The sequence below is a fragment of the Bos mutus genome, chromosome 4, assembly GCF_027580195.1.
Source record: "Bos mutus isolate GX-2022 chromosome 4, NWIPB_WYAK_1.1, whole genome shotgun sequence".
Lineage (NCBI taxonomy): Eukaryota > Metazoa > Chordata > Mammalia > Artiodactyla > Bovidae > Bos > Bos mutus.
The window spans coordinates 25750783-25774174 of record NC_091620.1 but is presented as its reverse complement, the minus strand read 5'-3'; the positions used below and the strand labels follow the sequence as shown (position 1 = coordinate 25774174).

Below are 23392 nucleotides of genomic sequence, written 5' to 3'. Positions count from 1 at the left end.
ACCCACTCTAGTATTCTTGCCTGGAAAATCCCATGGACAGAGGAGCCTGGCAAGCCACCTATAGTCCATGGGGTCACAAGAGAGTTGGACACAACTGAGCGACTAAGTGAAATATGTCTAAGCCACTTAGTGAAAATATGCCTGCCTGAGCTAAACATGCTCCTGTACCACTTCAGAGACTGAATTGGCTCTTGATCCCTGTTCCACATGCCCAGGGTTCGAGGTCCACCCTTGGATCAATAACTGTGGCTGAGGAGTGGGGTTCAGGAGCTTGGTGCCCCCGCACTGTGGGCTTAGAAGTAGGGGGCAGACAATCCAATAGGTGCCCTTCGGGTTCCATTTGGAGCTGGAAGAGTGGTAGTACCAAACTGCGCTGTTTGCTGAGGTCAGCCTGGGTACAGGGTTCCTCTTATGCGTTACCTATGAGCTTTACTGTTGCATAATCTCAAGAACTTGAGCGCCTTCTGCTTGCTACTGCAGTTTCGTCATAGCTCTTACAATCTAGATATACTAGAAACCTGGAACTTTATGCCCCCTTAGGGTAGAATTTGGGCTCTGGTAGAATTTAATACAATGAGATTGAAACAAATCCATCTTGGATTCCCCACCCTTATTTCCCGGTTGCCAGTACCTACTTTGCCATGGGGCTTTGTCAGTAGAAAGTGGGTAGATAAGTAGATGAGCCAGCCAGGAATCTTTATCCTAATGGAGCAGTGTGAAACTGGCAACCCTGGAGAACCTAGTAGGTACATCCACAGCCCTCTCCTCTCCTGCCCTGATTCCCTTAGGTTATCTTTGGGGGTTTCTTGGACAAAGGTCAACATTTCTAGTCAAATAAATTGTTGCCTTTTGCTTGGATAGAAGTTTTGACTTTGAAATATAGAAGAGGTCCAAGGAGCCCCATATTCCTATTTATATCCTATGCTTTGCCAACGTCGTTTATCCATGTCCAGTTATTCTAACTGGAGTGGTTTGGTGTTTAAAACCTCATGGGAGTAAACTAATTAGCCTTCAATTAAAATAAATAAATTAAAAAAAAAAAAGAACCTCATGAGAGGAAAAAAAAAGGAACTTCCCTGGTGGTTCAGTGATTAGGACTCCACGCTTCCACTGCAGGGGGCACAGGTTTGATCCCTGGGTCAGGGAACTAAGATCCCACATGCCCCTCAGCCTGGCCAAAAAAGTTTTTTTTCTTTTAAAGACAAACCTCATGGAATGTCAGAAGCAGAAAGAGCATTAGAGATTAGATTAGCTAGTCTAAATGCTGCATTGTACCCATGAAAAAGGGAGGAGGAAAGAGCTGTCAGCTGGAGTGGCCGGGGCCCCGTCATCATGCGGTGGTTCCTTCCCCTGCTGACTCATGCCTGTCTCCCTGGGCTCACCGCAGAGCCTCCAGCTCCCTTGCGGTCAGCCAGGGTCTCTTTTGGGAGCAGATGCGGTTACCATCCTTGAGCTACTAGATGGGCCCAGCTGCAGGAAGCTGCCTCTGTCTCAGGCTTCCTCTTGGAGTGGCTTCTGTGGTTTTTCCCCAGAGGTCCTGGCTTTCCGAAACATCTGGTAAGACACAGGAGAGGTCTTCATTCTCACAGGTTGTTATTAACTTACTGACCAGAGACACATTAATACATCTTTTTGTTACCTTAACGTTACTGACTGGAGATGTTTCACTTCACTTTCATAACAAATCGCCAGCCACAGGCATTAGTTTCTGCAAAACTCCTTCAGTCAATAATGTGTAAAGTGGGATGAGTTTGGGCAACATCTTTGGGCGCACAATTATATACACACAAATATACACTTAAACACAGAAACACAAATGTATACGACCTTATGTATTTCTTTAAAGAACAGAAGAGAACTGTGGCTATGCCGAGGCGCTTTCTCTTGCCTCTGAAAGAACTCTGTCAGTCCTTCTCATGGCTATGAGGAGAGGAGACTGGATCTGGAGGTGCCTGGCACCAGAACCCTCAGTTTCAGCTGAAGTCACTAAGCAATTCTGGAAATAGATGGGGCTAGCTGAAGAGAAATAACCTCCTGCCCTTTCGGATGTAGCCGTTTGCTGCCTTTGCCATTTACCTAAAGCCTGTTCTTATCTCTGCATCTTGCAGCATCTCGGTCCTGGATTACCCATGCTGTACCATCCAGGATTTGCCGGAGCTTACTACGGAGAGCCTGGTAAGCAAGTAGGGATTTGGTAGCCTTTGAAATTGCCATGTGGCAGAGGTTGGCATTTGCTCTTCCTTTTCTTTTCTAGCCCCCTCATGCCCTGGTTTGGGAGTCTTAGATGAATAAAAGCATATTGGCAAGAGCACAGAGGTAGTAGGGGCTTAGATCTGCTGACCCAGTCGAGAAAGATTTGGAAAAGCTGAGCATAGCATTTTGTAGAGAAAAGGGTCAGTGAAAAACACTGAAGAGGAGAGGGAATTTAGAAAGATAATGGGGCTGAAACTGAGTGTAAACAGCTGTTCTGAATGGCAGGTGCATCTCTGCTGCTCTAGCCTAATTGTCTTCTTTCTTCTGTGTCACAGGCTTGTCTCATTTTCATAAGGTTATATAAACCCTGGGGTGTGTACTTCAGAAAATACTTGCCTGGGTCTTTCTGAGGCAAAATTCAATATGGCCACAGAAGGATGACCCAGAAAGTTCCTCATGCCAGAAGCAGTTCCAGGCAAATCAGAAAAGTCCCTCAGTCCTTCTGAATCCCATGAAACTGACTGATAGGCAGCACGTTGAAATCAAGTATCTACCTCCTCATGTATTATTGCTGCAGCTCCTTCGGTGTACCTAAGCCCATCCCCGTACGCTGTTGCACTGGAATTGCTTATCTGTATCTGTTTTTCCATTTGACTGAAAACTCCCTGAAGGAAGAGATAGTATCATCTTTCTGTTATATCCCGAGTCTAGCACCATGTTCAGTACATGAAAGGAGCTTAATAAATGATCAGATGATGGCACCTGTGTGTGCCCCAACCCCTTGTCCCCAACTTTTAATACCTGCACAATGTCACATCAGAAAACTTCATTGTGCAAAAAGTACCTGTACCTTGTGTGGCACAGGTTTTACAGAACTGTAAGGTTTGTGACTGGAGGGGACCTGAGAAGCATTTGGCCCAACCCCATATTTCAAAGATGAGAAACCTGAGGGTTGAAGTGACTTGTCAGGTCCACTCCTCATAGCCGACAGACCTTGAATGAGAGGAAGAGCCATGTCCTAAGACACCAAGTCTAGCTCCTTTTTAAGCACCAGAGCAGAGATTCCCTGACTTTTTTAGATATGGCCTCAGCAGAGAAGCAAGCTGGGAGCTTCTTACCTCTGCAGAGAGAGGTAATGAGTTGTCTAATCCTGTTTATGATGTTATTCAATCTTTAAAACAACTGTATGAGGTTGTCATCGGTGCTTTATAGGTGGAGAAGTTAAAAGTAGTTGAAAGTAAAGAGCCAGGGTGGAGACATGCAGCCCCACCAATCAGACTGAAATGAGGACCGCCCTTTCGAACAGAAACAGCGGTGCACGGATAGCATTAAAGCTCTACTGTGAATAGGGTATTTCAAAACACAGTCATCTTCTCAATCCCATAACTAGGGATTGATGGAAACTATACTTTTGTATCGGAGAAGGCGATACCACCCCACTCCAGTACTCTTGCCTGGAAAATCCCATGGATGGAGGAGCCTGATAGGCTGCAGTCCATGGGGTGGCTAAGAGTCGGACACGACTGAGTGACTTTACTTTCCCTTTTCACTTTCATGCATTGGAGGAAATGGCAACCCACTCCAGTGTTCTTGCCTGGAGAATCCCAGGGACGGGGGAGGCTGCGTCTACGGGGTTGCACAACTGAAGCGACTTGAGCAGCAGCATACTTTTATATATCTTCCGATTAACCTTTTGGGATATGAACATAAAATTATTGAAATAATTGTTATGCCTCTGAGAAGACTGTTGTTATCTAAGAGGGGGTGAAAGCACATACCTTTTCATAATGAAAAACAGATTTCATGCTAGGTGTTCTTATTCTTTCTGTGAAGCTACAGTGGCACCTGGTGGTTTCATTTGGTAACCACAGATTTTTTATTTTTTAGAAGTACTTCCCTGAGCCCAGTCATGGACTTAACTAGCTAATTTACTCCACATAGATCCTCAATACAGTGGTTTGTTTGTCTAAACTAATGGCTTCTGTCCTTAGAGAGGACTAGTGTTTATATGAGTAAGATTTATCTCTTTTTTTCAGGCTCAGTGAATTAATTGTAAGCACAGCATACTGGCGTTTTAAGTACATAGTATTTTCTTTAAATAACATTTCAAGTCCCCCCTCCCCATGACTTTAAAATCGATATATATTGAAGAAAATTGAGGAAATACAGAAAAATACGGGAAAGAAAATAAAAATACCCTTAGTAAACTATTTGCATCTGTGCATGCTTGTGCGCATGCTCATTTGCTCAGTCGTGTCCGACTCTTTGCGACCCTATGGACCGTAGCCGGCCAGGCTCCTCTGTCCATGGGATTCCCCCAGGCAAGAATACTGGAGTGGATTGCCATGCTCTCCTCTAGGGAATTTTCCCGACCCAGGGATCGAACCCATGTCGCTTACATCTCCTGCATTGGCAGGTGGGTTCTTTACCACTAGCACCGCCTGGGAAGCCCAAACTACTTGTATATAACCAATGTTAATATTTGGTTGCAATTAACCATATATCTGGAGAAGGCAATGGCACCCCACTCCAGTACTCTTGCCTGGAAAATCCCATGGACAGAGGAGCCTGGTGGGCTGCAGTCCATGGGGTCGCTGAGGGTCAGACACGACTGAGCGACTTCACTTTCATTTTTCACTTTCATGCATTGGAGAAGGAAATGGCGACCCACTCCAGTGTTCTTGCCTGGAGAATCCCAGGGACGGGGGAGCCTGGTGGGCTGCCGTGTCTGGGGTCGCACAGAGTCCGACATGACTGAAGTGACGCAGCAGCAGCAGCAGCAACCATGTATCAGAGGGTAAAGCGTCTGCCTACAATGCGGGAGACCCGGGTTCAATCCCTGGGTTGGGAAGATCCCCTGGAGAAGGAAATGGCAACCCACTCCAGTACACTTGCCTGGAAAATCCCATGGACTGAGAAGCCTGGTAGGCTACAGTCCATAGGGTTGCAAAGAGTCCGACACGACGGAGCAACTTCACTTTCACTTTCATATATATATATATATATATATTCACTCACACACACACATATTTAAGAAAATAAGGACTTTACATGTTTCCATTCACATAGCTGCACATAATATTCCACTAGTTAATTTTTTAAAAAAACGATTGTTTCATACTATTATTGGGCATTTATTACAGTGTTCTTCCTATAACTCCAAAATGAACATCCTTGCACATGAATCTTTGACCTTATCTCTGATTACTTCCTTAAGATAGATTTCTAGAAGTGGAGTTACTTGGCTAAGGTAGTCTTGATTCATATTTTTTCAGTTTTCTGAGTTTGAACTGAGTTCAACCTCATTTGGAACTCTAACTATGTATATGCTACTGCTAAGTCGCTTTAGTTGTGTCCGACTGTGTGACTCCATGGACGGCAGCCCACCAAGCTCCGCTGTCCCTGGGGTTCTCCAGGCAAGAACACTGGAGTGGGTTGCCATTTCCTTCTCCAAACTACGTATATAATGGACATGAAATAAAGGCAAAGTTAGTGGCACATTAATTTCTAAATTCTCATTTTGTAAAAATATCTAGCTCTGCAATAGGCCATCTTTACCTATGTAATGAACAGTTTCCTCACCCCCTGGCACAGGAAGGCTTACAGTTTCTAAATTTCCAAAAGTCTATGTTCAAATTCAATCCACTAAACTAGGAAAAAATTAAAATTAAATCCCAAATATAAGAGAAGGATGATGTACATATGACTGTATGGAAGTTAGGTGTGATCTTTGGAAGGAGGTTGCTAGCAAAGGCAGGGGGTATGGCCTCAACAAGTATTGTAGGATGTTCAGCATCTGGGTGGTTGTTTTGAGCAATGGTATGAAAAATAGGTATGTAACATGATGCTTTAGGAGTGAAATATATTAGATCTTTTATATTTATTAATATCCTTTTAACTTTATGTGTACTTTATAACATATCATGTTATTACGATAATACATTTTTGTGTGTGTATGTGTTTCAATGATGGAAACTTTTTTTTTTTACCTTTTTTTTTAAATTTTATTTTATTTTTAAACTTTACATAATTGTATTAGTTTTGCCAAATATCAAAATGAATCCGCCACAGGTATACATGTGTCCCAATGTTCATCGCAGCACTGTTTATAATAGCCAGGACATGGAAGCAACCTAGATGTCCATCAGCAGATGAATGGATAAGAAAGCTATGGTACATATACACAATGGAGTATTACTCAGCCATTAAAAAGAATACATTTGAATCAGTTCTAATGAGGTGGATGAAACTGGAGCCTATTATACAGAGTGAAGTAAGCCAGAAAGAAAAACACCAATACAGTATACGATAATACATTTATAATTTCTAAATAAACATACATTATATTTTGAAGTCAATGAGTATCAGAGCTAGAAGTTTCTTAGTATTTTGCCCAGTCTTACCCTCTGCTCATAAAGAAACAGGTGGAGTGGTGAAGTGTTATCCAAAGCAGAGGGTCAGAATGTACATGACCTGGCCATTTGCAAAGAAATATTTGACATTTCGTTTTAGATCAAGCAAGTGAAATTATTAAGTTCTTTTGAAAAAAAAATTATTTATTTTAGGCTGCGCTGGGGCTTTCTTTAGTTTTGGCGAGTTGGAACTACTCTCTGGTTGTGGTGTGCAGGCTTCTCATTGCAGTGGCTTCTCTAGTTGCAGAGCACAGGCTCCAGACCTTCGGCTCAGTAGTTGCAGCTCCCAAGCTCTAGAGCACAGGCTCAGTAATTGTGGTGCACTGGCTTAATTGTCCCCTGGCATGTGGGATCTTTCCAGACAAGGGATTAAACCTGTGTCCCCTGCATTGGCAGGCAATTGCTTAACCACTGGACCACCAAGGAAGGCCTAAGTTAATTCTTAAAAGGTACTTCATCACAAAATTCCTCAAATTTGGGTTTGATTTATATTCAGAAATACCTATACAAATATGTTCATATCACTTAAATTTATATGCTTGATCCTTTCATCTATCTCTATTATTTTCTCTCTTTTTCTGTATTAGTTTCTAACCCAGATATTTACAGATATTCCAGAAGATTTTTGTGTTATTGTTTTCATTTTTGTTTTATTTATGTTCAGGTATTAAGGTCTCTGGAGAAGGTAATGGCACCCCACTGCAGTACTCTTGCCTGGAAAATCCCATGGACGGAGGAGCCGTCCATGCAATTGCATTGCTAATAATGCAATTAGCATTATTGTTTCTCTATTCTAGATCAAATGTGAACATATCATAAGGTATACATCCATTTTCCATGAGGTATTTATACAAAAGAAGGACCATGGATAAATGGTGGGTTGTTTTTTTGTTTTTGCATTTTTTTCAATTTTCCTGGTTGTCACCCTTTCTGTAATGAGTGCTAGGTGTTTTTTTTTTTTTTTTTTTTAACTCACATTCCCAGATCCCTCCTCAAAGCACAAATAGTTTGCTAAAGCTTCCCAGATGACTTTGAATTTTCTTTTCTTTTCCTCCATACCTCCTCACATCACTTTTAAGAATAATAACTCTTATTATACCTAGATCTAGGTCCTTAATCTAGCAGGAACTTAATTGTCAGAAATTCATATAAGAAAGTTATTCTAAAACAATGTGGGAAAAGAAGATGTAAGCTAATAATAGGATTTCATTTTCAGTTATGTGAACCATAATAAATTAAAAGAATCATTTACCAAGAAATGACTATTATTGTGAATTTTCAATCACTAAGTATTATAACTTCACAAATATTTTTGCAAATAGGTTCAAATAACTGCAGGACTGACATGGCATGAAAAACCCGAGTTTGTAATATAGAAAAGGCAGACAGTGGGCTTTGCCACTACAGCTTTAAGTGATCTTGAGCAAGTTTCCTGTAGGCTGTAGGAGTTTCATCTATAAAAGAAAGAGAGGTTAGAATTAGATGAGCATCAGCTTTCCTTAGGCTATAGAATTCTAGATTCATTATAAAACAGATAAGTTACTATTAATAATTTCAATTTCTTGCCTGAGGGAAGACAAAGACACAGAGAACTGCCCCTTTATAAAGGATTTAAATTTCCCAAAGGTGCAACTCTCTTTCTATGAGCTCACCCATGAGCCTTTCCACATGTATTTTTCCTTTCAGTAAACTTTTTACTCTTTAAAAAAATGAACAATTTCAGTTTCTCAATGAAGAGCTGGTTTTCAATTTGAAAGTAGTGTCATCACTTCGGGACTTTAATAAGCTGTTAAGGATCTTCCCTGGTGATCCAGTGACTAAGACTCCCAATGCAGGGGGCCTGGGTTTGATCCCTGGTCAGGGAACTAGATCCCACATGCTGCAACTAAAGATCCTGAGTGCTGTAACTAGACCCAGCAGAGCAAATACATAAATATTTTTAAAAAAAAAAAAAAAACCTGTTGAGAAGGTTTGAGTTAGATTATATTTAACACTTTGCAGCATTTCTTTAAAGGCTCAGTCACTCCCCTTTAAGGCAGGAAACTTCAATGTTTTGTTGTTGTTGGTTTTGCTTGTTTGAAGTAAGAATTACAGTAGGACATAAGAAAGAGCTCTACCATTAGGTCTGAAAGACCCTGAGAAAGAATGAGGTCAAACCATATTTTCTTTTAGTAATTATGTCTGGAATTCCTTAAGTGCGATCAGAAGATGAATAGTAACTAAAGACAGAGTGTTAGAATTCAGTGAGTACTGGAAATCTAGGTTTAAGCCCTGGTTTGGGCGCTTACCATGTGACCTTAGTCAAACTGCCTTCCTCCTTCTGGGTCTCAGGCTTTGCTTCTATGGATAACAGACTGGGACCAGAACAGTTGAGTCTCTTTCAGCGCTCAGATTCTTACCAATCTGATCTCAGTACGAAAGGAAGAAACACTCTGTTCTTCCTTTCCTCATGAGTTAATTATCCACTTAATTGGCGTAAGCCTGGGTTTTTGTTTGGCTTGGCTCACTCAGCAGAGCTGTGGATGGATCTTTGAGAACAGAACCCTTGTGCCTTAGAAATGCTCTGAAAGGGTAGGATGTGATTGCTGAACTGAATCTTCAGACCAAAGGTGTATGCAAATATTTATTTGTGAGAGTGGAACATGGGCAAATACTTTTTTTTAATTTTAGCTGGCTGAAAGTGAGTTAAGCTCTTGCTTTGAATACTGTTAAGTACCAGGAACAGGAGAATATAGCCAGCCAAGTGCTGCTGTTCACAAAATATATCCCCCAACAGAAGTTTGCATCTTACTTAATATGCTGAGTTCTTAAAGAAAGAAAGAAAGGTGACCTGCTTTAAACGAACATTAAAAAATCTTCAAGACCAGCAAATCTAGAGATTTCCCTGGTGGTCCAGTGGTTAAGACTCTGCCCTTAAACTGCAGGGGGTGTGGGTTCCATCCTTGGTCAGGAAAATAAGACCCCACATGCCATGCTGTGCATCCAGAAAATAAATAGAATCAGTTCAGTTCAGTCGCTGAGTCGTGTCTGACTCTTTGCGACCCCATGAATCACAGGACACCAGGCCTCCCTGTCCATCACCAACTCCCGGAGTTCACTCAGACTCACGTCCATCAAGTCAGTGATGCATCCTCTGTCGTCCCCTTCTCCTCCTGCCCCGAATCCCTCCCAGCATCAGAGTCTTTTCCAATGAGTCAACTCTTCGCATGAGGTGGCCAAAGTACTGGAGTTTCAGCTTTAGCATCATTCCTTCCAAAGAAATCCCAGGGCCGATCTCCTTCAGAATGGACGGGTTGGATCTCCTTGCAGTCCAAGGGACTCTCAAGAGTCTTCTCCAACACCACAGTTCAAAAGCGTCAATTCTTCGGTGCTCAGCTTTCTTCACAGTCCAACTCTCACATCCATACATGACCACTGGAAAAACCATAGCCTTGACTAGACGGACCTTTGTTGGCAAAGTAATGTCTCTGCTTTTCAATATGCTATCTAGGTTGGTCATAACTAAGTGCGGCTTAAAAAAAAAGGACAGACAGACTGGCAAATCCAAATAAGTACTCACAGACCTAAAGGCTTTCTGGAAAAAATAATAATTTGTTGGGTTGGAAGAAGGGAGAAGGCTTGGGCAAGGCTCTGACAAAGCAGACAAGCCTGGGCGAGCCACTGACCAGTATGTGTGCTTTCGATGCCTGCTCCACGATGCCAGAAGTGGGCCTACTTACAGACATCAGGGAAGCGTCATTAGAAGGAAAGCAGAGCAAGGCCCTGGGCAGGTGAGACTGCCTTCAGGGGGAACTAGCGCAGCTCGTAGGACTCCTGAGACTCAGCTCTCAGGAAAAGGCAGCCACAGTCAACATTCTGTCACTCAAAGCTTTTTAACTTTTACACCAACTGGAGAAGGTAAGCCACAGAATTATTGAATGGTCAGAGCTAAAATGATCTTAAAGGTTATCTTAGTTCAACCTCTTATAGGAAACAGGGAAATTACTTGCCTGAGATGATACAGCCGGGGTCAAAGCCATGACCCAGGTGTCCTGGTGCCTATTCCAGGGCTGCTTCTACAAGACCAGGCCGCTATTTCCGTACTCCATAAGGAACGCAAGGCTTTTATGCATATTGGAAGTCAGGATAAAGGAAGCCCACAATGGAAATATAGTTACTTCTCCCATATGTTTTTTTGTTTCACTGCTTCTTATTTTAAAAAATAAACATATAAAAGTCTGTCTCCTCTGTTAGCCACACAAGATGTAACATCTATAAAACCTGATCTGTGTTTTGGGCAAGCAGGATTAGCTAATGCACCTGAGTGGAAACTCCCACGGAAGTTTCTTTTAGAACAAAACAGGTGGTTTTCATGGGACCGGTTCTAAACACAATATTGAACATTTGCTAGAGGAAAGAAATTGTTATTATTTTGATCACTGCATGTGGCTTGCATGACCTTGGTTCCCGGACCCAAGATCGAACCTGGGCCCCTGTAGTAAACATGTCAAGTCCTAACCACTGGACCACCAGGGACCATCCTGGGAGAACATTATTTCTAAACAATATTTCTGAAAAGCTTCCCTGCAACTTCTTGATCCTCAGTATTATTTATTTTTAGGAGAGCCTAATATCCTTACAGGTGTTGGCTGTTCATCTCACAGTTGACGTATGTCTACCTTGCTTGCTTCAGATTCATTTGTGTGTGTTGGGGGGTAATCTCCCACTCACCAGAAAGCAGTTGACTTCTGCTCATTCCTCACTTCCACATTCTCCTCTCACACTGAAGACTTGAGGAACTTCCAAGGTGTTAGTTTGACCACCATATGTGTTAACTGATTCATGTAGCTTCTGATACCAATATATATTTACGAACCCCAGAATCCATAAAGACTCTTATTTTTGTCCCTGAAAGATGTTGCTGTGAGTAATTACCTGTTTCTGATCTGACATCCATCTGTTTGGGTGCTCACAAGCTATTAAGAAACAGTCAAGAGAAACACCTGGTTCAAATTAACCATCTGCCATTTTTCCAACCATGCTAGAGAATTAAGTAATTTACTGCAATATGGTTTGATAAAGGAGGGCAGAGGTTGATTTTTTTTTTAATTAACTGTAATGAATATCAGATCCATCCAATACTGTTTGAAATCTGCTGGAATAATTCTTGGCAATTACCAACATAGCTTACATAAATGCAAAGTATATGGGGGTAAAATTCTGTCATCTCTTTTCTGATCCTAAAGCAGAAAGCTACACGAGAAATCTTGCTCAAATGATATTCCTATGTTCATATATCATCTTTCTAACCAGTACTTGCTCTCGGTACAGAATCTTCCAGGATCGTGTCTTCCAGCTGTGTGTTTTCAGAGGAAGGATACTGCATGCCTTGAGGAGAAGGGAGGATGTGAGAAGTGGGATGGAAAGGAGATAGCATTTCATATGGAAGGCTTCACTTGAACTGACCAACCGTGACTTCCAGATTCTGGGAAGGAAAGCCTTGTAGGTGTTGAGATAATGATTGTTGTTGTTCAATCACTAAGTCCTATTCAGCTGTTTGCAACCCCAAGGATACCAGGCTTCCCTGTTCTTCACTGTCTCCCAGAGTTTGCTCAAATTCATGTCCATTGAGTCAGTTATGCTATCCAACCATCTCATCTTCTGCACCCTCTTCTTTTGCCTTCAGTCTTTCCCAGCATCAGAGTCTTTTCCAGTGAGTTGATTCTTCGTATCAGGTGGCCAAAGTAAGTATTGGAGCTTCAGCTTCAACATCAGTCTTTCCAATGAATATTCATGGTTGATTTCCTTTAGGATTGACTGGTTTGATCTCCTTGCCATCCAATGGACTCTCAAGAGTCTTCTCTAGCACTACAATTCAATAGCATCAGTTTTTTGGCACTCAGCCTTCTTTATGGTCCAGTTCTCACATCTGTACATGACTAGGGGAAAAACCTTAGCTTTAACTATATGGATCTTTGTTGGCAAAGTGATGTCTCTGCTTCTTTAATAAGCTAAGTTTGTCATAGCTTTTCATCCAAGGAGCAAGCATCTTTCAATTTCATGGCCTCAGTCACTGTCAGCGGTGATTTTGGAGCCCAAGAAAATAGTCTGTCACTGTTCCCACTTTTCCCCCTTCTATTTGTCAAGAAGTGATGGGACTGGATGCCATGATCTTAGTTTTTTGAATGTTGAGTTTCAAGCCAGCTTTTCATCCTCCTCTTTCACCCTCATCAAGAGGCTTTTTGGTTCCTCTTCACTTTCTGCCATTAGAGTGGTATCATCTGCGTATCTGATGATACCAGCCTGTGATTCATCCTGGCAATCTTGATTCCAGCCTATGATTCATCCAGCCCAGCATTTCACATGATGTACTGTTCATATAAATTAAATAAACAAGATGACAATTACAGCCTTGTCATACTCTTTTCCTGGTTTTCAACTAGTCAGTTTTTCCATGTGTGGTTCTAACTGTTCCTTCTTGATCTTCATACAGGTTTCTCAGGAGACAGGTAAGGTGGTTTGGTATTCCCATCTTTTTAAGAACTTTCCACAATTTGTTGTGATCCACACAGTCAAAGGATTTAGCATAATCAATGAAGCAGAAGTAGATGTTTTTCTGGAATTCCCTTGCTTTTTCTGTGTTGCAGTGGATGTTGGCAATTTGAGCTCTGGTATCTGCCTTTTCTAAACCCAGTTTGTACGTCTAGACATTCTGGTTCACATACTGCTTAAGCCTAGCTTGAAGGATTTTGAGCATAACCTTACTGCATTCAAAATGAAAGCAATTGTACGATAGTTTAAACATTTTTTGGCATTGCCCTTCTTTAGGATTGGAATGAAAACTGACCTTTTCCAGTCTTGTGATCATTGACGAGTTTTCCAAATTTGCTGACATATTGAGTGCAGCACTTTAACAGCATCATCTTTAGGATTTGAAATAGCCCAGGTGGAATTCTATCACCTCCACTTACTTTGTTCGTACTAATGCTTCCTAAGGCCCACTTGACTTTACACTCCAGGATGTCTGGCTCTAGGCACACCATTGTGGTTATCCAAGTAATTAAGACCTTTTTTGTGTAGTTCTTCTGTGTTTTTTGACCACCTCTTCTTAATTCCTTTTGCTTCTGTTAGGTCCTTACCATTTATTTCCTTTTATCGTGCTCATCCTTGCATGAAATGTTCCCTTGATAGCTTAAGTTTTCTTGAAGAGCCCTCTAGTCTTTCCCATTCTGTTGTTTTCCTCTACGTCTTTGCATTATTCATTTAAGAAGGTCTTCTTATCTCTCCTTGCTAGTCTCTGGAACTCTGCATTCAGATAGGTATATCTTTCCCTTTCTCCCTTGCTTTTTGCTTCTCTTCTTTCTTCAGCTATTTGTAAAGCCCCTCAGACAACCACTTTGCCTTCTTGAATTTCTTTTTCTTTGGGATAGTTTTGGTCACTGCCTCCTGTACAATGTTACGAACCTCTCTCTATAGCTCTTCAGGCACTTTTTCTACCAGATCCAACCCCTAAATCTATTCATCACCTCTACTGTATAATCACAAGGGATTTGATTTAGATCATACCTGAATGGCCCATCGGTTTTTCCCTAGTTTCTTCAGTTTAAGCCTGAATTTTGCAGTAAGGAGCTGATGATCTGAGCCACAGTCAGTTCAAGGTCTTGTTTTTGCTTACTGTATAGAGCTTCTCCATCTTCAGCTGTGAAGAATATAATCAATCTCATTTCTGTGTTGACCATCTGGTGATGTCCATTGTAGAGTCATCTCTTGTGTTGTTGGAAGAGGATATTTGCTATGGCCAGTGTGTTCTCTTGACAAAACTGTATTAGCCTTTGCTCTGCTTCATTTTGTACTCCAAGGCCAAAAATCTTGCCTATTACTCCAGATACTGCTTGACTTCCTACTTTTGCATTCCAATCCCCTGTGATGAAAAGGACATCTTTTTTTTGGTACTAGTTCTAGAAGGTCTTGTAGGTCTTCACAGAACCATTCAACTTCAGCTTCTTCAGCATTAGTGGTTGTGGCATAGACTTAGATTACTGTGATGTTGAATGGTTTACCTTGGAAACGAACCAAGATCATTCTGTCATTTTTGAGATTGCACCCAAGTACTGCATTTTGGACTCTTTTGTTGACTATGAGGACTACTCTATTTCTTTTAAGGGATTCTCGCCCACAGTAGTAGATGTAATGGTCATCCAAATTAAATTCGTCCATTCCTGTCCATTTTAGTTCACTGATTCCTAAAATGTTGATGTTCACTCTCGCCATCTCCTGCTTGACCATATCCAATTTACCTTGATTCATGGACCTAACGTTCCAGGTTCCTATGCAATATTGTTCTTTACAGCATCAGACTTTACTTTTGCCACCAGACATATCCACAACTAAGGGTCGTTTCCATGTTGGCCCAGATGCTTCATTCTTTCTGGAGCTATTAGTAATTGCCCTCCGCTCTTCCCTTTAACATGTTGGACACCTTCTAACCTGGGGAGGCTCATCTTCCCAGGTCTCATATCTTTTTGCCTTTTCATACTGTTCATGGGATTCTCACCACAAGAATACTGGAGTGGCTTGCCATTCCCTTCTCCATTGGACCACATTTTGTCAGAACTCTCCACTGTGACCCGTTTGTCTTGGGTGGCCCTGCATGGGCATGGCTCATAGCTTCATTGAGTTACGCAAGCCCCTTCGCCACAACAAGGCTATGATCCGTGAAGGGTTGAGATAATGCTCTCTCAGTCTTAGTTGCTCAGTTGTGTTTGACTTTACAACCCCATGAACTGTAGCCTGCCAGGCTCCTCTGTCCATGAATTCTCCAGGCAAGAATATTGGAGTGGGTTGTCATTCCCTTCTCCAGGGGATCTTCCCGACCTAGGGAGTGAACCTGGATCTCCTGCATTGCAGGCAGATTCTTTACCATCTGAGCCACCAGGGAAGCCCCATGAGATAATGATGGACATGCCCTATTACAGGAAGCTGGAGACAACAACCAGTTCTGCTGGAGAAACCTCTTTTCCTGCATCAATCTCCTGAGGCTGCTCAATAAACTGACCAAATGGAAGCATTCGAGAACCATGGTGAGTAGGACTTCAGATCATGGTGTCCACTAACTGGATTTTTTAAATTTTTAATAAATATGGACTTCCTGCTTTGTGAGCTCTATAGACAGACACTGAATGCTCCATAAGACTTGGAACCTCCTAATTCTAGGCACTTATTTTATAATTATTTCCCAATCCATTTCTTTTCGGGGAACAGAATATGGACCCTCCCTCAGGGCAGCTCTGGTAAGGAAGTTAGCATTGTTTTTTGGATTATAGTCATGCATTATAATCATGATACAAGTCTAAGATTACTCACTGCAGCATTATTTGTAATCATCAAAGATTGGAAGCAACATAAATGTTCATTAATACCAACTGGTTAAATAATTTATGGTACATCATTACAGTAGAATGTAAATACAACCATTAAAAAGAATGAGACAGTTCTATACTGCTTTGGAATAATTTTCAAGTTATATTGTTAAGTAAAAATCAAGGTATGGAACAGTGTGAAAGGGTATGTATTTGCTATCATTTTTGTTAATAAAAGTAATGCACACATATATACAATTACCTCCAGAACATACACTGGTAACTGTAAAAATGGCATGTGTGGCTGACAAAATTTTTTGACACTTTGCATATTAGATATTTTGAATTGTGAAATGTAAATGGAGTGCTTCCTTTCTTTTCTTAAAGACTAAGTCTAAATGGAGCCTGGACTATAGATTTCCCAAAGCTCCCCACGGTAGTCTGAGGTTAGCCAGGTTTGGCTTAATTTATCTGTGAGTTGGAAATTCCAGGAAACATTAGATCCTTATCTATCTTCTTCATCCTTATCCCTCTTTAAATGGACAGATGCTGGTAGTATTTAAATCTGCTCCAATCTTAAAGCGGGCCCTCAAGGTCAAACAGGCCATGCTGCAACTTTATGTGCTGAAGCTGCTGAAAATACAGACCAAGTACCTGGGGCGCCAGTGGAGGAAAAGCAACATGAAAACCATGTCAGCCATTTATCAGAAAGTACGCCACCGCATGAATGATGACTGGGCTTACGGGAATGGTGAGTATTCTCAGAGCTTTTGGCCTCTGGGAGTGGCCCAGGGTTTAAACAAAGCTAATTAGACCTCTCTACTCTTTTGGTATGAACTGTTAACATATTTTAGATGAGAAAATATGTGACTATAGTCAGGTGCTGCTATAACAAACAGTAAGGCACTGCCATGTACCCTATTCCATGTAAGCTATGGTAATTCATTATTATAAAACAAGTCACTTGAGGGATAATTACCCTTTTTCAAAATGTTCCTTTAAGTGACAGGTTTCTCTGAGAGGTTTTTAAGATTAAAAAACTCTTTGCGACCCCATGCACTGTAGCCCACCAGGCTCCTCTATCCATGGAATTCTCCAGGCAAGAATACTGGAGTGAGTTGCCATTTCCTTCTCCAGGGGATCTTCCTGACCCAGGGATTGAACGTGGGTCTCGTACATTGCATGTCTGACCCACCAGGGAAGCCATAAAATTAAAATAACCTTTAATTATTACAAAGCAGTTAGAAAATACAAGGAAGCAAACACTTTACTGTATTATCATATTTATGCCACATTTGTACCACCCAAAGATTGAAACAGAAATCTTATCATATATTCTTACAGACTTTTTCTTCTACATATATGTATAGGTTTTATTTAAATGAAAGCAAATTGTATATGCTATTTTATAATCTTCTCTTTTTAGTTAACATTATCTCTTTCCATATCAATATATGTTCATTTTATCTAATAATCAAGTCCATGTTCAGAATTTCCCAGTTGCCCCAAAATGTTCTTTAAAGCCTTTTTTTTCCAAGTCATAATCTAGCCCAGGACCACAAGTTTCATCTGATTGTTATGTCCGTTTATTTGTTTTGAATCTAGCAGGGTTTTTTTTTTTTTTTTCCATAACACTGACAAAGAAGAACTAGACCAGCTCTTCTACAGAATGTCCACCTTCTGGACTTGTCTGCTTGCTTCTTTGTGGTTTCATTTACCTTGTTTCTCTATCTCTGGCATTATCTGTAGGCTAAAAGGTAGATCTAAAGGTTTGATTAATTCAACTTAAATCTTTTTAGCTATAGTACAGTCTAGGTAATGTGTTATACTATAGTGAACTGCATATTATATCACATATCACATATTGTATCAGGAGACATTATATTTCTGATTGACCTACCAAGATATTATAGGCTTACCAGAGTTGGAAGAATTTATTTTGAAGAGCTGTAGTGGGATTTGGCCATCATTTGCATAATTGTGTTTAAGAGTTATTGGTTAGATGACTAATGATTTGTCTTTGCTGGGATTTGTCACCTGCCTGAAGATAGAGGATGGGGCTTCCCTGGTGGCTTAGATGGTAAAGTGTCTGCCTGCATTGTGGGAGACCCAGGTTTGATCCCTGAGTTGGGAAGATCCCCTGGAGAAGGAAATGGCAACCCACTCCAGTACTCTTGCCTGGAAAATTCCATGGATGGAGGACCCTGGTAGGCTACAGTCCATGGGGTCACAAAGAGTCGACACGACTGAGCAACTTCACTTTCTTTTGACTATAGAGGATGCTGCTGTAAATAGAGTGCAGAGAACTAAGGGAACCATATGATTAGCAGATAATAAGCCAGTATGCAACTTCTCTAAGACCTAAAGCACAATTAACTGTTCAAGTTCTTGTGAGGTGAAAGAAAGTAAAAGTGAAGTCGCTCAGTCATGTCTGACTCTTTGAGACCCCATAGACTGTAGCCTGCCAGGTTCCGCTGTCCATGGGGATCCTGCGGGCAGGAATACTGGAGTGGGGTGCCATTTCCTTCTCCAAGGGATCTTCCCAACCCAGGGATTGAACCCGGGTCTCCTGCATTGCAGGCAGACTCTTTACCCAGGGAAGCCTAACGCCTAAGTTCTTCTAGGTTTTTAAAACATGGGCATGTTTTATCTTACAAATGGCAATCTGTCACTGCTGCCATCATGAGCCCAAACCCAAGCTGCACCTGTTGAGTGCGAGACGTTAAAAAATCTGGGAAATACATACCTCTGGCCCCGAAATAAACGTCTAAATGGGGTAAACAGAAGCAAAGCAGATTGTTTTCTGTTTTAACTTTCTTGGAAGACTTCACCTCATAATATTAACATAAGCTGCATATGGATTTATCATGCACAGGGTTGGGGGAGGTGGATCCAGGGAGTCAGGAAAGTCTTTAGTAGTTAGTCCATGCTGATTCTCCTTGTTCCCCTTCCTGCCTCTTACCATTCCTTGAAAACTGTGATTTCTTTCAAATGGGTAACTTCCATTCCCAAGGAAAGTTCAGTAGAGGGAATTGAGTTGCTATTTTGGGAAAATATATATAATTAGTAACAGAATGAAATAATGAAAAGGAAATACAATAAAAAGAAGTTTATTTCCCTCAGGGCCCTCATTTCCCTGTCAGTGGTTATCACTGTTAGCCAGTTTCTAGATGCTTCCAAAAATAGTCTCTACACATATAAGCATATGTACATGGGCATGTATTTCTTAAACCTGACCAGCAGCATGTTATGTACTGACTTTGTACATTGCTCTTTGCAAAAAAGGGAACTCTGAGCTGTTCCATTGTTGGTGTCCCATAGACCATGCTCTGTGCTAAGATGAGGAGTGTCCTGAGTTGTGTACATCTTTTTCTTTCTAATCTTCCCAACACAGACATCGATGCCAGGCCATGGGACTTCCAAGCGGAAGAATGCACCTTGAGGGCCAACATTGAAGCTTTTAACAGCCGCCGGTATGACAGACCCCAGGACTCTGAGTTTTCACCTGTGGATAACTGCTTGCAGAGTGTGCTGGGGCAGAGGTTGGATCTGCCTGAGGATTTCCACTATTCCTATGAGCTCTGGCTGGAGAGAGAGGTGTTTTCACAGCCCATCTGTTGGGAGGAGCTGCTCCAGAATCACTGACTGAGCTCTTGTCAACAAGCATCTGATAGGTGGGGGTTGGCTCCAATAAATGGTGCTCTGCCAACCCTGCCCACTCAGCCTTTGTTTCCAGCCCTGGGAGTGCTTGTTCAGGGTAGAGCTGGCCTAGACTTAGGACACCCAGCGTGGTTCAGGACTGTTCTGGGGACAGTTAGGCCTGGAGATAGTAGAAGGCTGGGATCCTGGGTGATTAAAAAAAAAATTGATTTCCTTGCCCTGGGGTCACTTGGGTGCCCAGCTGGCCTTGAAATCTCCTACTGGATCAGTCCTGGCCAGGCTCTTATGTGGGACCGCTCCCTTCTTTAGTCTTGCCTAGAACCAGGCTAGCCTCTACTGGCCCCAAGAGTAGGAATAAGTTTATTATGGCATTTGACTTATAGCATTCATCATAGGTAATAGGAACTGCAGGTCATAAAATAGAGAGGACATTTTCTTCTTGCTCACCCTGGATTACCGGAGGGTTTGCAAACCTAACATTAAAATTAAGTCTGTATTTTAAAAGTTAACATTTTGACACCTCTTTCTAAAATTTGCTCTAAGATGATCTTTAGAGCACCTGCATCTTCTCTGGGAAGGATGATGGTTTACTGTTACATAAATACTGCATGTTAGAGAAAAGTATATCATTTAAAGTATTTTTTCTTTATTCCTTAAGAGATCTATGTTCAATGTGAAATTTCCTCGTGTAGTCTATGTACAGCATGGAGTGATCTGCCACAAACCGATATGAAACAGTCAGGCCTCCTCCAAGGATGTTTCATGTGTTTCTGAAACCACTTCAGTCTTAAAATGACTGAGTACATTGCAGAAAATTATCCTTTTCACCCAGTTAATTTTTAAATGACAAGTTAACTATAGGAGTTTTTATTTATTGAGATGACACATCCATTAGTGCTCAAGATCAATTTATTTTTTAATGAAATAGAACACCAAGAGCATCACAGCTTACCATTTTTCTTTTTCTCCTATTTTGATTGGTGATTTTGTCCCCCCCTCTTTTTACTGCTAGCAGTAAAAAGTGTCCTGTGGATATTTAGCAATTCTGTTTCTACCTAAAAGTATTACACATTTCTTTGAAAATGTAAGGGTTCATGTACCAACCTCTTTAAACTTCTCTCTCAGTTGGGAATCACATGCTTCCCAACTGAAACAGTTTTTAGGGAAGTTTCTGATTCAGTCAGGATAATCTTATTTCTCATCTGTCCTCAAAGTTATGGCATCTGTAGTTTCAAGCTTTTTTACTTTAAATGCCCCCTCCCTGCAATAAGGACTCTACTGAATCTTTTTAGTGATAGCACCAGGCCTCTCTTATGGTGCCAGGAGGTCTAGTCAAAATCAGCTTATTTACTCCCCCCTTGTCAACCAGAGTCTCTCTTGGAAGTCATGTTAGAGTTGCTAATAATTCCCAAAGAAACTAAACCAAAACTCTGATCATAGCTTGGATTTTACCTCCTTGTGCTGTAGAGTAGCAGGATTTCTTTTTGTTTGTTTTTTTCTGGTGAGATCATGAAGAATGTTAAGTCTGTAATGGATGAAACTTAAAATAGTCTGTAAATTTTGCCTGAGTAGCACAGCAGTCTTCATTGCAATTAAAATTTACTGAGTATATCATTATTAATCTCTATTTTATGATTTTAATGTGATTTAAGTGAAAAGACAACTTTTAAGGAAAGAGCAATCATCTATTTATTTTGAATACACAGTATATAGTATTTAATTTAGTCAAGAACAGAGGTTACTCTTAAAAATACGCACATGAATGCTTTCTAAGGCATAGATGTATACTAAACTTTAACATTTCGTACTGTCTTTAAATAAATCGTCTCTAAGGGAAGATTAATTCTCAGTGCAGATGGGAAAACTGAGGCACCAAGGATATTTGATTAGTTTCAAATCACATCATTTTTCTACTGACTTGCTGGGATTAGCATTCAGGTACTGAAAGCCAGTCCCATACGTTACAGTAATTGATTTGAATCACCCTATTTGAGAATACATGTGTGTGGTTAGGAATAAATTCAGAGTAATCAATCAATGATGATTACTGTTACAACATGGAAGAACATTATTTCAGTGATTTATAAAGTAGAAGATTTTTATTTGTGAATGTTTCAGTAAAGTTTGTGTTGATTGTTCGTAACACTATATATCTACTGAAGCACTTTAATAAAAAGAGAATTGAACTGGAGTTAGAAATTGGTCTTTGACTTCTTCAACACAAGGGAATCTTAAAGACATTAGATCTAGAAAGGAAAGTTAAAATTAAAGGGATGCCTGGGGGTAGACTAATATAAACAACTGCAAAATCTCAGTGACTTCTGACAAAGCTTTTTCTCTCATTATTGGTCCTGGCAGGTAGCTGCTACTCTGCTCAACTCAGGTTAAATTTCTGGATTAGCTCTACTCCAGATGCTGTCTTATTCAGGCACTAGGCTGATGGAATAGTCCCTACCTGGAACATGGTGTTCTTATAGTTAAGGACAGAGCAAAAGACCGAACCATACCATGCAAGCACATTTAAAGCTCCTGCTTGGGTGTGGCACAGGTCAAATTGCCCATAGTGAAAGTGTTAGTCATTCAGTCGTGTCTGACTCTCTGCAACCCCATGGACTGTAGCCCGCCAGTCTCCTCTGTCCATGGAATTCTCCAAGCAAGACTACTGGAGTGGATTGCCATTCCCTCCTGCATGGGATCTTCCCAACCCAGGGATCAAACTTGGGTCTCCTGCATGGCAGGCAGATTCTTTACCATCTGAGCCACCAGAGAAGCCCAGATTGCTCATATTCTACTGACAAAAAGCAGTTGACGTGGATGAGCGTACTACCTATAGGGAGGCAGTTGCAACCAGACATACGGGTAGACAGTGAGTCACAGCAGCTTCCCAGGTTGCCCTTGAGATTGGTGGTGGGACTTTCTGAGATGCTTTTTTTTTAATGACTGCGCTGTTTGTCTTGCAGGATCTCAGTTCCCCAACCAGGGATTGAACCCAGGCCATGGAAGTGAAAGCCAGGAGTTGTAACCACTAGGCAACCAGGGAACTCCCTAGAGATTCTTCTTGAGGATATCAACAGCTTTCCAATGAATATTTCAAACCACCCATTTCAGTGTTTTTTGCTGATATGTTCAGTGTAGCTTTCTTGACCTTCCTTGTCCATAGATCCCCGGCTCTTCCACCTGAAAAGTATTAATCATTGTCATATAAAGACCAGTGTTCCGTGCTTTCTGTTTTCCCTCCAAGTAGAATTCTTTTTTCTCTAGTCCTTCTTGAGATGACCCGTATTTACAATAAAAATAGCTGAGATTAAGAATGTCCTTGTGACAAATTCCCTGGCAGTCCACTGGTTAAGACTCGATGCTTTCACTGCCAGGGCCTGGGTTCAATCCCTGGTCAGGGAACTAAGATCCCACAAGATGCATGGCACAGCCAAAAAAAAAAAAGAATGCACCTGTGATTTTGGGACAAAAATGACACTGGTTTATACAATCAAACTCATGACTTTGCTCTCATTGGATGCTATAGTTGATGAGCTCTGTAGCCACCTAAATATCCTTACTTACATCTTTGCCATATTCACAGTTTCCAGGAATGAAGACATGGACATAGCTTTTAGAGGGTCACCATTCAACCCACTGAAACTCATCAGACACTAACAAATAGCAATGTTGGTTCATTCACTCTATCAGTATTAGAGGTATAATGCAAGAAAATACTTGCAGCTATTGATGCAGCCAAAAGAGATTCAAGTAAAGAAAATTTTAGCCTTGGGTAGAGGATATGACATGAGG

General features: G+C 41.2%; 1 protein-coding gene across 8 annotated transcripts in view; it reads left to right on the top strand.

Moving 5' to 3' along the window:
• Positions 1–21794, top strand: part of STRIP2 (striatin interacting protein 2) — a 48850-nt gene extending 27056 nt beyond the window's left edge. For 5 of the 8 annotated variants that reach the window (XM_070369245.1, XM_070369243.1, XM_070369244.1 and 2 more), the window contains 4 exons: positions 2109–2175; positions 15560–15664; positions 16490–16694; positions 19338–21794. In XM_070369245.1, coding sequence (XP_070225346.1) covers positions 2109–2175; positions 15560–15664; positions 16490–16694; positions 19338–19588 — 628 coding nt within the window. In that variant the 3' untranslated portion in view covers positions 19589–21794. The other 3 variants (XR_011463959.1, XM_070369246.1, XM_070369247.1) reach the window with 3 other exon arrangements.
• The last annotated feature ends 1598 nt before the right edge of the window (positions 21795–23392 follow it).